The 13,954-nt window shown below is 39.4% G+C and overlaps 1 protein-coding gene across 6 annotated transcripts in view; it reads left to right on the top strand.

The window, feature by feature from the left end:
• The window catches only part of ALMS1 (ALMS1 centrosome and basal body associated protein), an 81,910-nt gene that overhangs the window by 12,446 nt on the left and 55,510 nt on the right, over nt 1-13,954 (top strand). For all 6 annotated transcript variants that reach the window (XR_013545744.1, XM_020807626.3, XM_020807627.3 and 3 more), the window contains exons 2-4: nt 1,584-1,718; nt 2,772-2,964; nt 12,515-12,635. Coding sequence is in view for 5 of the 6 variants with exons in the window: in XM_020807626.3 (XP_020663285.3) it covers nt 1,584-1,718; nt 2,772-2,964; nt 12,515-12,635 (449 nt within the window). In the remaining variant the exon portion in view is untranslated. The remainder of the gene's footprint in view (nt 1-1,583; nt 1,719-2,771; nt 2,965-12,514; nt 12,636-13,954) is intronic.

The raw sequence follows: 13,954 nt of genomic DNA on the forward strand, positions 1-13,954 counted from the left end.
ATCTTTCTGCTTGTTTCACAAAGACCAAACATTTCGAAGAATTGGTCTTGTTCCATTTAGAACCTCTTATTTCTAATAGAAATGTGTATACAGTATTGCTGCATAACTGGTATGTAGAAACAGGTCTGGTTTTGCTTCAGTTCGGATTCCCTGTATGGAGGCAACAAGTCAGACCTGGAATAAAATGTTGCCATTCAGAGGCCAGCCGTGCCCCTTTCCAAAATATTCCATTCCATTTTCCTCTTCTGAGTTTTCTGCCCCATCCACTAAACATACAGTTACTGTGTTATTTATTGATCTGATTTATATACGGCCCCATGAGTGCAAGCACTATTCTTGGTTATTAGGCTATTTTGCTGTTGTGGTCAAGGTCTTCTCCTAAATTTGTTTTCATAGTTCTGTGTACATTGTTGTTTCTTCAAGCTTCTCTTCTACATGGGCATTGCTATTTTTGGATACAGAGAGATTCATTGTTTGTAGTTTTAAATATTGTCTTTTAATGATGTTAACCACTGTTGTATACTCATTGTTTTCAACTTCATTGTTGTATGCCTCCTTGGATGCTTTTCAAGGAGAAAGGTGGGGTAAAAATATTTTAAATAAATAAATCTATTCCTAGAGGATGAATTTGCAGTTGGTATGTAGGATGCTAACAAATTTTGAAAACCAATTTATTGAGGCTTTAATCACATCAGTGGATAAACATTGATTATGACGTTATGAGATGGAGAAGATTTCTTTGTCTAAAGAGGAATTGGACCTCTTCTAGAGCACAACCAAAGTGTATGTGCATTTAAATTAGCAGATAATTTTGCCTCTCCTAAATTGTCAAGCTGATCAATTTTTCATGGTCTTGAAAGTCCTCCATCTATTCCTGCAATACAAGGGGCTAGTTAGATTGCCAGCTTTTAGCAGTTTTGATTCTTGCTGCTTGCAATAAGTGTTCAATAAATGTTTTACTAAAATGCATTTAAGTGGCATAATAGAATTGCAAATGGATCAGACCTCACCTTATATCCAGTTGCCTGTTAAATAGTATCTAATTCTTTCTTCCAAAATTCATGTACCATTGGACATTCTCATTACATATCCATTAGAATGGCATCTAAAGCTTCACAACTAATATTATTGGTAATTTAAGCAAAAGTTTCTGACATGGACCATGTGTTTGGAAGCTTTATTTATACAGTATTTAAGAAGAAAAGTTAGTGCATGTGGGATACCTTGCTCATTGTTTTCTTAGAATGCCTATCAGTACAGTTTTCTCCTTTTTTCTTAAATATTTGCTATCCTTCAGTTTCTGACTTCATGTTATTATAATTCAGTGTTACTTGCTTGAGTGTTGGATAATTCTGAATATTTTAATTGCCCCCTGTGACTATTCAGCAGGGTGGGATTGATTTAAATTAAATTAATTTAAATTATGATTATTGACAATGTAAATAATTGGCTTTTTAAATTTAAATTGTGGTGATTGTCTAGTGTGATTCTTTTGTTTTGGGAAAACATTCAATTCTCATTTTGCTATCTTAAATAAGTCATATATATTTACTAGGCAGTAAAAAAAGCCTTTCTTCTTTCAGCCTATTGAAACAACACCACCATATCATGAGGTGAAGGAAGAACTATTAAGCCAAAGCAGTAGTGGAACACAGATTTCAAATGCCAGTGGTGTCTCCTTGGGAGAACTGATCAGACGTAGATCTGTTATTAATCAGGTAACTTGGCAATTCTGTCAGTAATATTTGTGATGTCCAACTGAAATGCCAATAAGCAGCATATTCTAGATGTAACTGGCTGCAGACTCTATGACAACATTACATAATTTCTGCCGTCATTTTCAAGGAAGACACAATTATTTTATTTTATTTTTTACCTAATATAATTTGTATGCTCCCCATTAGTGCAAGCACTGCTCTAGGTCGTTTTGCATGCTGTGTGAATGAATGCATAGGGGCACTTGGTTTTTGATTCCTTTAGAGAAAAGGTTTGTGTATTTTTGATGTTAAGTATCTAGGCAGTCCTTCAGGTATTATCAAGAATATGTTGGATTCTCACAACTACCTATAAAGATTTAGGCATCCTTCAGTCTCGAGAAACTATGGTAACATGCTCCAAATAGATGACTTGGAACAGCGTCTAGTGTGGCTGAGAAGGCCAATTCGAGAGTGACAATCCCTTCCACACTGAAGACAAATACAATCTGTCCCCTGTCCAGCTCCCTGATTTTGCTAGTTTTGGGGCTGCCTCATTGCCTTGGCCTGCTGGACAAGGGTTTCTTCAAAATGGGAGAGGCCATGATGCACTGCCTGCCTCCAGGCTGAACACTCAGTTGTCAAGGTTTCCCATCTGTTGAGGTCCATTCCTAAGGTCTTTAGATCCTGCTTGCAGATACCCTGTAACGAAAGTTTAGAAATAATGCCTAACCAAAGAGACAGCACAGTGACCTTTATGCTAGAAGAATGGGGATTTGAGCCAAGGTAATTCTTAACCACTGTACCATACCTGGTTCTTTAAGTCAACCCAGAACAATGATGAAAAAGGAAATTCATAAAAAAACTCCCTTCCCACAACAGCTAATTGGGAAAGGCAGTTTGGCCAAGGAAGAAAGGTAGTTGGCATCTCTGTTTCAGGGATGTGAAATGTACCGTATATGCCCTCTTTTGTAGAAAAGTGAAATTGTGCAAAAGAATAGCAGATTCAGTAAAACATCTCCTGAGCCACTGTTGTACATAGCTTTCTGTGGCCAATCTTTTGTATTTGTTTTTCAGGGGGTGGAAGCATGGTACCGACCTTGTACAGAAGTGGATGACAGCAATCTGACTGGAGCCAAAGGAGGGAGGCTCAGCCAGACTGAAGCTTGCGATATGACTGAATTTCCAGTGATGGAGGAAGGATTGGTTACACCCACAGAGAACTCTAGAAGGCAGCAGGCACCTAATATGACTCATACTCCCATGCTTGGTATGTTCTCTATACTCGTTAAAAAAATACATTGACTTTTAAATATTTTAATATCAAGACTTTTCAACTGGCTTTTTACTCAGGCCGGTGGGGTTTTAGTGACCATAGTTTGTTTCTGCTTCCTGGTGTCTGGTGTTGTGGGTTTTTCGGGCTCTTTGGCCGTGTTCTGAGCGGGCTAGAAATGAGCCTCGTGGCGCAGTGATTAAACTGCTGTACTGCAGCCAAAACTGTGCTCACGACCTGGGGTTCAATCCCAGGTAGCCGACTCAAGGTTGACTCAGCCTTCTATCCTTCTGAGGTTGTTAAAATGAGTACCCAGCTCGCTGGTGGGGGGGCAATGTGTAGCCTGCATAATTAACTTGTAAACCGCCCAGAGAGTGCTTAAAGCACTGTGGGGCGGTATATAAGCAGCACACTTTGCTTTGCTTTGTTCTTCCTAACGTTTCGCCAGTCTCTGTGACCTCTGAAGATGCTGGCCACAGAGACTGGTGAAACGTTAGGAAGAACAACCTTCAGAACATGGCCAAAGAGCCCGAAAAACCCACAACAATCATCTTATTTTTATTTTTCCTTTTTGGCTGGGCAGCTTATGGTTTGAGGTCAAACTGTTTTTGTTTCTTGTATTACAGCCTAGAAATATTGTCATAAATGTCATCAGAGTATAGTTAAATGGCAATCTTCTTATACCAGACAGCGATATATGAAGAAGCTATACTCTTTCTGCAGCATTCCTGCCCTATCCTAGTCCACCAAATCTAAAATCCTAAATGCCTAATTTCTACCAAGCAACAGATCTTTCAATTATCTATTGTTAGCATTGTTTGAAAAGTGGTGCTGGAGGAAAGCTTTGTGGATACCCTGGACTTTCAGAAAGACAAACAAGTGGATCCTACAGCAGATGAAACCTGGAGGCAAAAATATTGAAATTGAGGTTGTCCTACTTTGAGTTACATCGTAAGAAGACAGGATTCTCTGCAAAAGACAATAATGCTGGGAAAGGTTGAAGGTGGCAGGAAAACAGGAAGCTTAAATACAAGATGGATTGAATCCCTAGGGGCTTGTGTTTTCAAGAGCTAAGCAGGACTCCTGAGGACAGAATAGTCTGAAGATTGCTCATTCACGGAGTTGCCATTGGTCATGGGCTGCTTGATGGCACATAACAACATCATTAGCAAATAATGATAATGTAGGATTATGGTAGTAGTAGGGCAGCTTAAATACCAGCCTATTTTGATATATTAGATTTGGCCAAACAGACCTTTGGACTGGTTCTGATGATTCAGTCTGTGAATGCTCAAACAGAGGAGAGATGAAAAAATGAAAATATATTTCAAGAGAAAGCTACTTAGCTGAATTCCAGTTTACTGAAAAAAGTTAATTTACTGCAATTCTCTGTGTGGATGTATAAGAAAAATGGGCACTAAAAATGAAAAAGCAATCTAAATATGTGATCAGACAGATGTAGGGGTGTGTGTGTGTGTGTGTGATTGTACCAGCAAGGGTCTAGTTTAGGCACAGATTGGGATTAGGGTGGAGCACAGTTCCCCATATATCATGTGATCACTAGGAAATAGATTGCACCAGACACTCCAAAGGTGCTCCAAAATGTGATCTTTTTTGCTATATGATCATACCCTAAGACAGTTCATTTAAGAGTGTAAAATCATTAAAGTAATAAATTAGTTATAACATTATTTTAGCATGATTCCAGTTAGATTCAAAGAAGTGGAATCAAACCTTAGCATTTATCTCTCTGACACTCCATTATCCCCCTACAATTCTGGCCCTAATTCAGTTGCTAGTGTCATCTAGATTAGACCCACTGGGATTTGCACTAGTATTAATTCCTCATTCAACAATTGATTCAGTAGATATTTACCTTTTGGTAGAGCAAATTGGATCAACTGGAGATGTTGGAAAATGGTAACTTCCAGACCTACAGTAGTATCCAGTGCTGTTGAAATGTTTCCCTGACTGGTATATGGGTGTTCTCTTTTCTGATGGCAGCTTTCTCTCCATTTATTATTTAGAACTGAGGCTGGCCTGCATGTTCTGTGTAGAATACAAAAGAAGACTATTGACAGGTGGTATCATTGATCAGATTGAAAGATGAACCAGTGAAGGAGCTCAGGCTGTTGGTTCTGATGTGATTCCAGGGATAGTTTTGTTGGGGCCCAGCTGGCACGTAGGCTTAGTGCAAAATCTATCCTGCCTTTGATTTAGATGATGCTTATGTTAGGAAGCCATGAAGTTTTTCTTCCCCCCAACAGCGACTCCTTATGCTTCAGAATATTCTGGTCTGGAGAGTCCCTGGCGTTCTGGGGAATTGCTAAATATGCAGATGGTTACCAGGAAGAGGTTCTGAAAAGGCATCTCTCTTTCTCTCTGTAGGTTGGGTGTGCATGTCTGTATGACTATGCATGCTGCTTTGGATCTGAAACGATGTTTTTTTCTAATTGTACATACCCTTGCAAAGATCGGAGTGGCTAATGACAGTATTAAAATAGCTGCAGCACCTGCCTAGAACAGAAAATGTTAAGAAAGTAACATGGAGAAATGATTATAATGTGACTAAGGGAAGTTATATTTGGATTGTACAGTACATTTTTCATATTTCAATTATTTCACATTTTAGAAATAAAAGACATTGAAAATGATCTACCACCTACATGCTGATCTCTCCTTGCTGCTTCATGTTCTAGCTTCTGGTGGTGGCTTTTTGCTCTGAGCTTAGCCTCAGCATTTCATTATTGGCAGGTTTAAATTTCTAATTGTGACTGTGGAGGTCCTGGGTGGTTCAATGAATATTGCTCACAGCATTGGAATTTGATAATGGGTGGTTAAGCCTTCCATTGATTTGACAGCTGTGCTTGTGAAGCTGTCATTGTTAGTTGTGCACTCAAGAAGCAAACCTGATCTATCTGCTTTAGCAGTTTACCAATGATGGCAAACAAATATGTGCAGGAAAGCGACTGCTTGCATGAGCATGAATAGTTTAGTATGTTAATAGCTCGCCCTCCATCCTGGTAACTTCAGGCAATGTATATGGAGTCATTCCATTTTAGTTTGGGTAGTCTAAATTGGTGTGAAGGGAAAGGGTGCACATGGGAGTCACACAGAGATGTGCTCGGGCGAGCGGGATATGAATCCTAAGTTGGAGCTTGTGCTTTTTTGTGTTGTCTGCCATCTTGAGTCCTTTAATATAAAAAGGTGGCTATATTTTCTCCCATATTGATTTGAGCATGCTTGCCATAGGGTGTCTCATAACTAGTATGACTGTCCTGTAAGGAAGGCTATTTACATGAGTGAAACATTAGCTTTCACATTTCTACAGCATTCCTCTTAATGTTTTTATTTATTTATTTATTTATTTATTTATTTATTTATTTTTTATTTATTTATTTATTTATTTATTTATTTAGTTAGTTAGTTAGTTAGTTAGTTAGTTAGTTAGTTAGTTATACCCCGCCCCTCTAGACCATGTTTTTTTCCCCCTGAAATGTAATGGCAGCTTGATCCACTGCCACCTGTGAAGCTGATCGATGGTGAAATTGTTCTTAGATCTTAAAATCATAATTGGTGTGAGTCTTATCAAGATTGCTTCTCTCGCACACAGTTTATTTTCTTCTCCAAACCTCTAAAATGATGGCTTTGAGTAATTATTTTTAAAAAAAGTATACGGGCACAGTATTGTACGTTGTAGTTAAGCTGCAGTGGATACTGCAGGGGCAGAAAGAAGGTCTCTGTAAGTGAGCAGAGGGGAGCAGCTGGAGAACAACCATTGCCTTCTGGACACATGGAAGGAGTGTTGGAAGAGCTCAAGAACAGTGTTGCTTGCCCAAAAGAAGTGGGCAGATTCCAGGTCTGGTCTGCTTGAGATAATGATAATTTTGGACATACATACAGCAAACCAAAAGGAGACCCTTTGCTGGTGAGTGATTGGAACTGTTTGTGGATTGTTCCATTACTCGCCAGTCTTGTGAGTATGGACAATCCTGTACTTAGCAAACTACTTACTCCCCAGATAATATTTTCTGTTAAAGGTTCATTAGATAATACTTATAGTGTGTGTTTTCAGCAAAGTTGCTGTCAAGAGGTCTGGTGGAATCCGAGTTAAAATTGCCCATGTTAAAATGTTTATTGAATACTGAAATGTTTAGGGACACACTTTTGCTCCTTTTTCATTCCTAAATGTCTTCATTGTGTGAACACTTCTGCTCCTGTGATCTTTTTGAAAATCGATTTCAAGAAGGTAACATGCCAGCCAATGGAATGGGCGGAAGCAGTTTCTCTATTTTGCTCCCTTTTTAAAATGTTCAGTGCCCGCGGAGCAGCCCCATTCAGGCTTTCAGATTTGTCAGCAACAAACTGTAAGATGTTGCAAGATCGGGTTGCTTACTCGGTACATTTTCAAGGGATGGAGGGAAGAAGGTGACCTTCAGCAACAAGGGGAGAAATCGCCCTCTTTTTGTGTGCCAGACATGCAGATATGCTGTGGTTGGTATGATGTCTTGTTCTGAGTACCAGGGGATAAAATATCTGCCCAGGAATAATGCAGATATTGTGTGTCCCTAAATAACTACAGTGGTGCCTCGCTTAGCAACGTTAATCCGTTCCAGGAAAAACGTTGCTAAGCGATTTAATCGCTAAGCGATTTTAAAAAGCACATAGAAACGCATTAAAACGTGTTTAATGCGTTCCTATGGGCTTAAAAGCTGACCTTATGCGAAGATCCTCCATAGGAGCGGCCATTTTCGGTGCCTCTAAAGTGAGGCAAAACAGCGGGCGGCCATTTTGTTTTTCCGGCGGCCATTTTGGAACCGCCGATCAGCTGTGCAAAAAGGGTCACTTTGCTATGATCGCTTCCCCGTGATCATCGCAAAGCAATTTTTCCCCATAGGGGCCATCGCTAAGCGATTGCTCTGGCGATGGCCAAAACCCCATCGCTAAGCGATTTCATCACTCAACAGAGCAATCGCTAAGCGAGGCACCACTGTATAAGCAGCAAGATTTGGGATGATAATGTTCTTTCCCAGAAGAAAGCAAGACTGTGTTGGTGTTAATCTCTATAAATTACGTAGATATAATGAATAATTGAGCAATGCTTTTATAGTTGTTAATTGATTTACTGCATGGTGTTTTTGTAAACGTTTCTTGCATAGCTTCACTTGGTTAGACATTAGAAGTAATACATCTGCCCAGTTACAGTGTTTAAGGCCTTGCCTTAATATCTGAAAAGCTGACAGGGAAAATGACCTCTCTTTTTTTTTAGGTCTACAAAGTCTGAAATATGGGAAAGTGTAGGTTGTGGCCAAACTTGACAACGATTGATTGATTGATTGATTGATTGATTGACTGACTGACTGATTCATTCATTCATTCATTCATTCATTCATTTGGTGGTGCTGGGTCTTCCACTGTCTGCTGCTGGAGGACCTAATGTAACTCTTTAGAAACTATTCCTAAAGGGCAGTATTGGCCTGAGGGTGCCTTTTACGTTTTTTCTTTTCCTGGATGAGTATTATGAAATTTTACCTTGATAGTAAGCATTCTTGCCTGGAAGAAGAATTTTATCTGCAGTTCTCTAAGAAGGGTTTGCTTGTGATCATCTGTGATAAAAACAACACAAAATTAAAAACATAACCTGGATTTTTATTTATTACATGTTGTCTTTTTAAAACACAACATTAAAGAGATAGCTGGCATTCTATGGGTTCTACTCCTGTAACAGTAGACAAGTGTCCACAGCAAAAGCCTGTCTGAATATAAAAGTATTTGTTGGCAGAAGGACAAAATTTTCTGTGAACTTGAATTGAGGAAAATTGTATATTCTGATATCTATATGATCTTGTGCCTGATGGTCACCAGTGAGCCCTTTCATATCTCTTTATTTCTCCCTCTTTCACACATGCATTCATAACACTAGGCAGACGTATTTTTGCATAGGAAATGATCTAGATTGTAGTGGGAGCAGCAAGGTGATTTAATTATTATTTAATCCTGTAATTATGATTCTGTGTCATCTGTAATTATTGGCTTGAAGACCTCTCTTCTGAATCTCTTGCTAAAAAATTCATTGGCTGACTCTGGGTTTTGCTGTTTTTCAGGGAGTGAAAAAAACCAAATGTATTTTAGCACACTATGCATAATTTTGTACATCTTTCATATGTCACCTTTTAAAAAAATGAAAACCATCAAAGACTATAATATTCCTTATGAGAAAGGTTTTCTCTGTTTGCCTAATGATTTGGTTGCCCTTTGCTGCATCTTACTGTGTTCTGGGATCTCTTCAGATGTTGTAGTAGCTTGATCTCGATGTGCACAATATTCCAAATATGGGTGCATCACATAAGGGCAGTACAATCCTGTATTTTTATTTTTAGCCCTATCTTAATCATTCATAGCACAGAATTTGTCCTTTTCACAGCATACTGTGTTGCATTCCTCACTGAGCTATCCCACCTAGTATCAAGTTCTTTTGCCTGGCCACTCATTTCCTGAAAAGACTCTGTCACAAACTATGAAGTTTTAAGCTGTCATAGAGATTTTTAAATATTAAACAACAGAGTAAAACATACATGAGGGTAATAGCCTCTTTACCTCTTACTTTTAAAGATATAATTTAGATATCACAGACAACACTGGACATTTTCTGGGGATATGAGATATCGGGATTTTTGTCTTTCAGAAAACTCTGTATGGTGAGTAGCAAAGGGTACATTTTGTTCTCTTAAGTGATGTGGAACACAAGAGAGAAAGAAGAACAGGAAAGGCAGAAAAAGGACCTTTTGTTTCTGATGCTTTCGGTTACTTACAACCTGGTTGCTGGGAAACTACCAACACAATGGATGGTTATATTTTCCTGCTCCAAGCCTTGGAAACAGAAGCATACTTAATGTTATTGCTATTTCTGGTTATTCAGTCGCAGTCCATCTACTTTGGATTGAAAATAACAACAACAAAAAGTCATAGAATCCCACATTTATAAAGAGCATACAGTATTATAAAAATTAATCAAGTCTGCATAATTATGTTTCTGTGGTTATAGCTTTCCAAGTTTTTCTTTACACTTGTTGGAAGCTTTGGCTAAAGATGTGAGGTGGAACATGACTACCCTACCCAGAAAGTCTTCTACTCTTCCATCTCATATGGACTTCTGAAGCTACTGGATTGTTCCATGTGGCTTCCAAGCATTTGCGCTTCCAGGTTTTCCTTGCTTACAGACAAACTCTTATTTAAGATGAAAGCTGAAAATCTGAGAAAATTGAATTCTGTCCTTTAAAGGCAAAATACCCAGCAATTTCATCTCGTCTTTCACAGTTCTACCAGATTTATAGCAAAGTACAGTATCCTTGACATATGGAGAAATGCATTTGTAAAATGTACAAACTGCTATATCCAAACTGTAAGTCAGAGATCTCAAATGAGTGTTGGCTCTCTTTGTTTCATTTTGCCAGTGAGCTTATCTTCTTTGTGATTGACTCCAAATTTGTTAGATGGTGCAAGTTTTATTATAGAAACTGATCATAGCAAAGGAGTCACTTTTCTGTCTCTGTCAAAGCACTGATAGTGAAATAATACTGAATTCTTCTAATTTGTCTTGAGTGAGGCAGTGTAACCATTGAAACTTTGCTAGGTATCTTGAGGAATTACAAAATGTGTATATTTTAAACATACAGACAGTGAAATGGTGTTTGGCTTACTGTCAGTGGTCAGTTTAGAAGAGATATACAGTATATTTGGCCTCTGGCCAGTTATACAGGACAGCAGTTCCTGAAGAGCGGATAGCACATGCTGTTGTGTTTTAATGAATCAGTTAAAAGCACCTCACTGGTTTAGATCTCTGGCTGTGGAGCTAGAGATTGGGGGTTCGATTCTCCACTATGTCTCCTGCGAGTAGCGCCAGCCTGTGTGGCCTTGGACAAGCTGCACGGTCCCAGGGCACTCCCAGGAGAAAAGAATGGTAAACTGCTTCTAAGCCAGAATTCATTGGACAGATGATGGTGATCTTGATCTTAAAGGGCATGCCCCAAAATTAATTCTTGCTTCCTCTTAATTGCCTTTGCTGCCTAGACAGTTAACTCTGCTTGATTCACCCTAGGTGCAATTGGATTATTGATTTGCTCCTAATTCAGAAATACAACAGTCCTCCCATGAGACTGCTTCTTGAATCTCTGTGTGAGTCGCTGCTCTGGGCTTGCTTCTTTCCCAGCGGGAAGCATGCTTGGAAATGGTGGTTTGTTCAGAAGCATGAAAGCTTTCTGAGTTCTTCTTTACACTTGTTGTAATTATCCATCATCAAGAAAGAATTTACTTTCTTGATGATGGATAATTCTTAAACCGTCAGTATAAATAAACCTTCTAGGTGTAGGAGTTAGGTTTTTCCTTCTTTTTTTAGTTTGGAATAGAAATGTCTCTCTCACCTGCCTCACCAGAGGGTAACTGGGAGATCCTTCCATCAGATGCCATGAGCATTACTAATTCTTTCCGGCTTTACTTCTCCTGCTGAGCATTATGAGAGGCAAAAGAAGAAAGCAAGCCAAATGTGTGTCAATAGCTGTGAAAGAAGCTGCTCCTGGTCTCATATTTTCTCTCTCCCAGGATTAGAAACTGAAAACCGAGTTCTTTCTGCCTTTTGGCTGTCTCCTAATATAAAAATGTAGAGCAGGTATACAGGCCTTTTTTTTTAATCCTTGAATTGTTTGCAGATTTGATTCCATGGTTAGTTTGAGGCAGTTATAAATGCTGGCTTTTGTTGTGGCGTTAGAGACAGTGGTTGGCAACCTCAAAGAGTTATTCTGTGAGCTAATGTGGGCCAGTTGTGGCTAAATGTTTCAGAGCTGGTTTTTGCACCACCTTTTTAGAAAGTCAAACTTTATGTTTTTAAAATGCAGTTAAGAAATGCATTCATTAGAGATTTCATGTGAAGAAGAAGTCCTTCGATTTTCAATTTGCATCGTATTGGACCTGCCATTATGCATTAAATCTTGTCACTTGGAAAGGCTAATTATTTGGCATTGGGAGTTAGGACATTGTTTCTTATTATTTAAATTATTGTTCTTTGGTTCTAGTTTGTAGCAGCACAAAATTAAGTGCTTTGTTGCCTTCCTCGGAAGAGTAAAAGGAAATTTTCAGAATGGTCCATAGTCTTCATAGAAGTTAGTTATTTAGTTAGTTCATTTATTTATTTTAGTTAGAGGAAAGGTGTATGGAGCAGCATTCAGCTGTTTGCGTGTAAATGTTGCCCACAAACGCTTGATGCTGTTTTCTAACAGAAGAAACCTAGCTCATTTCCCCAAAGCCTGTAGTAGGAAATTCTTTTTTTAAATTGATGTTAATGATTGCGTGGTCTTTAGTGGGATGCCTGTGTATGATTTTTACAATCTGTGTATTTCAGTTTGATTCACTTTTAGCATCTTTCAGCTGTTGTGTTCCACAGCTTTTGAAAGTCTATGCCAGTTGGCAGGGCAGTTGCCTTAGTAAGGCTTTGATTAGCAAACTATGACTTTTCCATCCTGCCTCATCACCATGCTATTTGTAATCTTGACAGAAATTCAGGACAGTTGCCTCTCTCCCAACCTCCCACTGATGACGACGTACTCAGCGCAAGGTCAAACGTTCTTCAGTGAGACGGTCTTTCCACAGACGGAAGTGGATTTTGCTCCCCTGAGGTGAGATCAACCTACGACAGTACTTCCTTTCTTTCTTGTCGGCTGCTTGGTTCAAAGCATTGAATCCCCTGTTTGGTTTCATGTAGCCTCTGTCTGGCGCTGACAGATTTTGGGCTGGCCTACTGACCTGGTCATGACTTGTGGTGGCTACTGGTTCTTTCCATCCTCTGATACTGCAGTAAGTGCAGAGTACTGCCCGTACTGATGTTGACTGTTGGCAGAAGACATGAGAAGTGCCTTGTTAACCTGTTCCTTCTATAAGAGCCACATCTTTTGAAGATGGAGAATGCCTTTCTTCTTTGTGCTTTTGCTGGAGAGGATGACTGCAGACAGCACTGCTCCTGTTTTTCTCTTGCCGTTGATTTTTTCTGGGTAGGAGAGAGTGATTTCTTTCTTCCTCTCCAGTTATTTTTCCGGCACTGCTTTCCCCTAGTGGAAATGCCACTGTGCTGCTTTTAAAAAACAACAACATGGGGATGGTACACCTCTCTGCTGCTTCTATCCTGTTTCCCGCAAAATAAGTGAGGGTCTTATATTAAATTTTGCTTGAAAAAAAGCAGTAGGGCTTATTTTCGGGGGATTTTTTATTTTTGTCATGTACAACCATCTACATTTATTCAAATGCAGTCATGTTATCTTCTTCTGGTTACTGCACAAGGTTGGAGGGAGGGGTTTCACTTAACTAGGGCTTATTTTTGGGGTAGAGCTTATGAGCATCCTGAAAAATCCTCCTAGGGCTTATTTTCAGGTTAGGTCTTATTTTCGGGGAAACAGGGTACTGTCTGCAAAAATTCAGGACAGCATATTATCATTTAAAGAAAGATGGCTTCTCCCCCTCCCGTCCGCCTCCTGAGAAGGCATCGCAGTGCTGAGGCTGAGTACTGTAAATCAAGAAAGGGGGAATAAATGGTTTTTTACTCTTTTCCTTTCCTGATTTTTTCTCTGGAACAGGACTACAGTGGTGCCTCGCTTGACAATGTTAATTTGTTCCTGCGAAATCGCTGTAGAGCGAAAACATCGTCAAACGAAATAAAAAAGCCCATTGAAACTCATTAAAACCAGGTTAATACGTTCCAATGGGCTGAAAACTCACCGTCCAGCGAAGATCCTCTATAGGGGCGGCCATTTTCCATGCCTGTGCAGTGAGGAATCAGTCCCTAAGCACAGCGGGGGGCCATTTTCTTCAGCCAGCGGCAATTTTGAAACCCGATTATCAGCTGTTTTTGATCGTCGTAAAACAAAAATCGGTTCCCGAAGCAGGGAACCGATCATCGCTAAGCGAAATTCCCCCATTTAGACCATCGTTTTGCGAACGCAAT

The sequence above is a fragment of the Pogona vitticeps genome, chromosome 5, assembly GCF_051106095.1.
Source record: "Pogona vitticeps strain Pit_001003342236 chromosome 5, PviZW2.1, whole genome shotgun sequence".
NCBI classification, from domain to species: domain Eukaryota; kingdom Metazoa; phylum Chordata; class Lepidosauria; order Squamata; family Agamidae; genus Pogona; species Pogona vitticeps.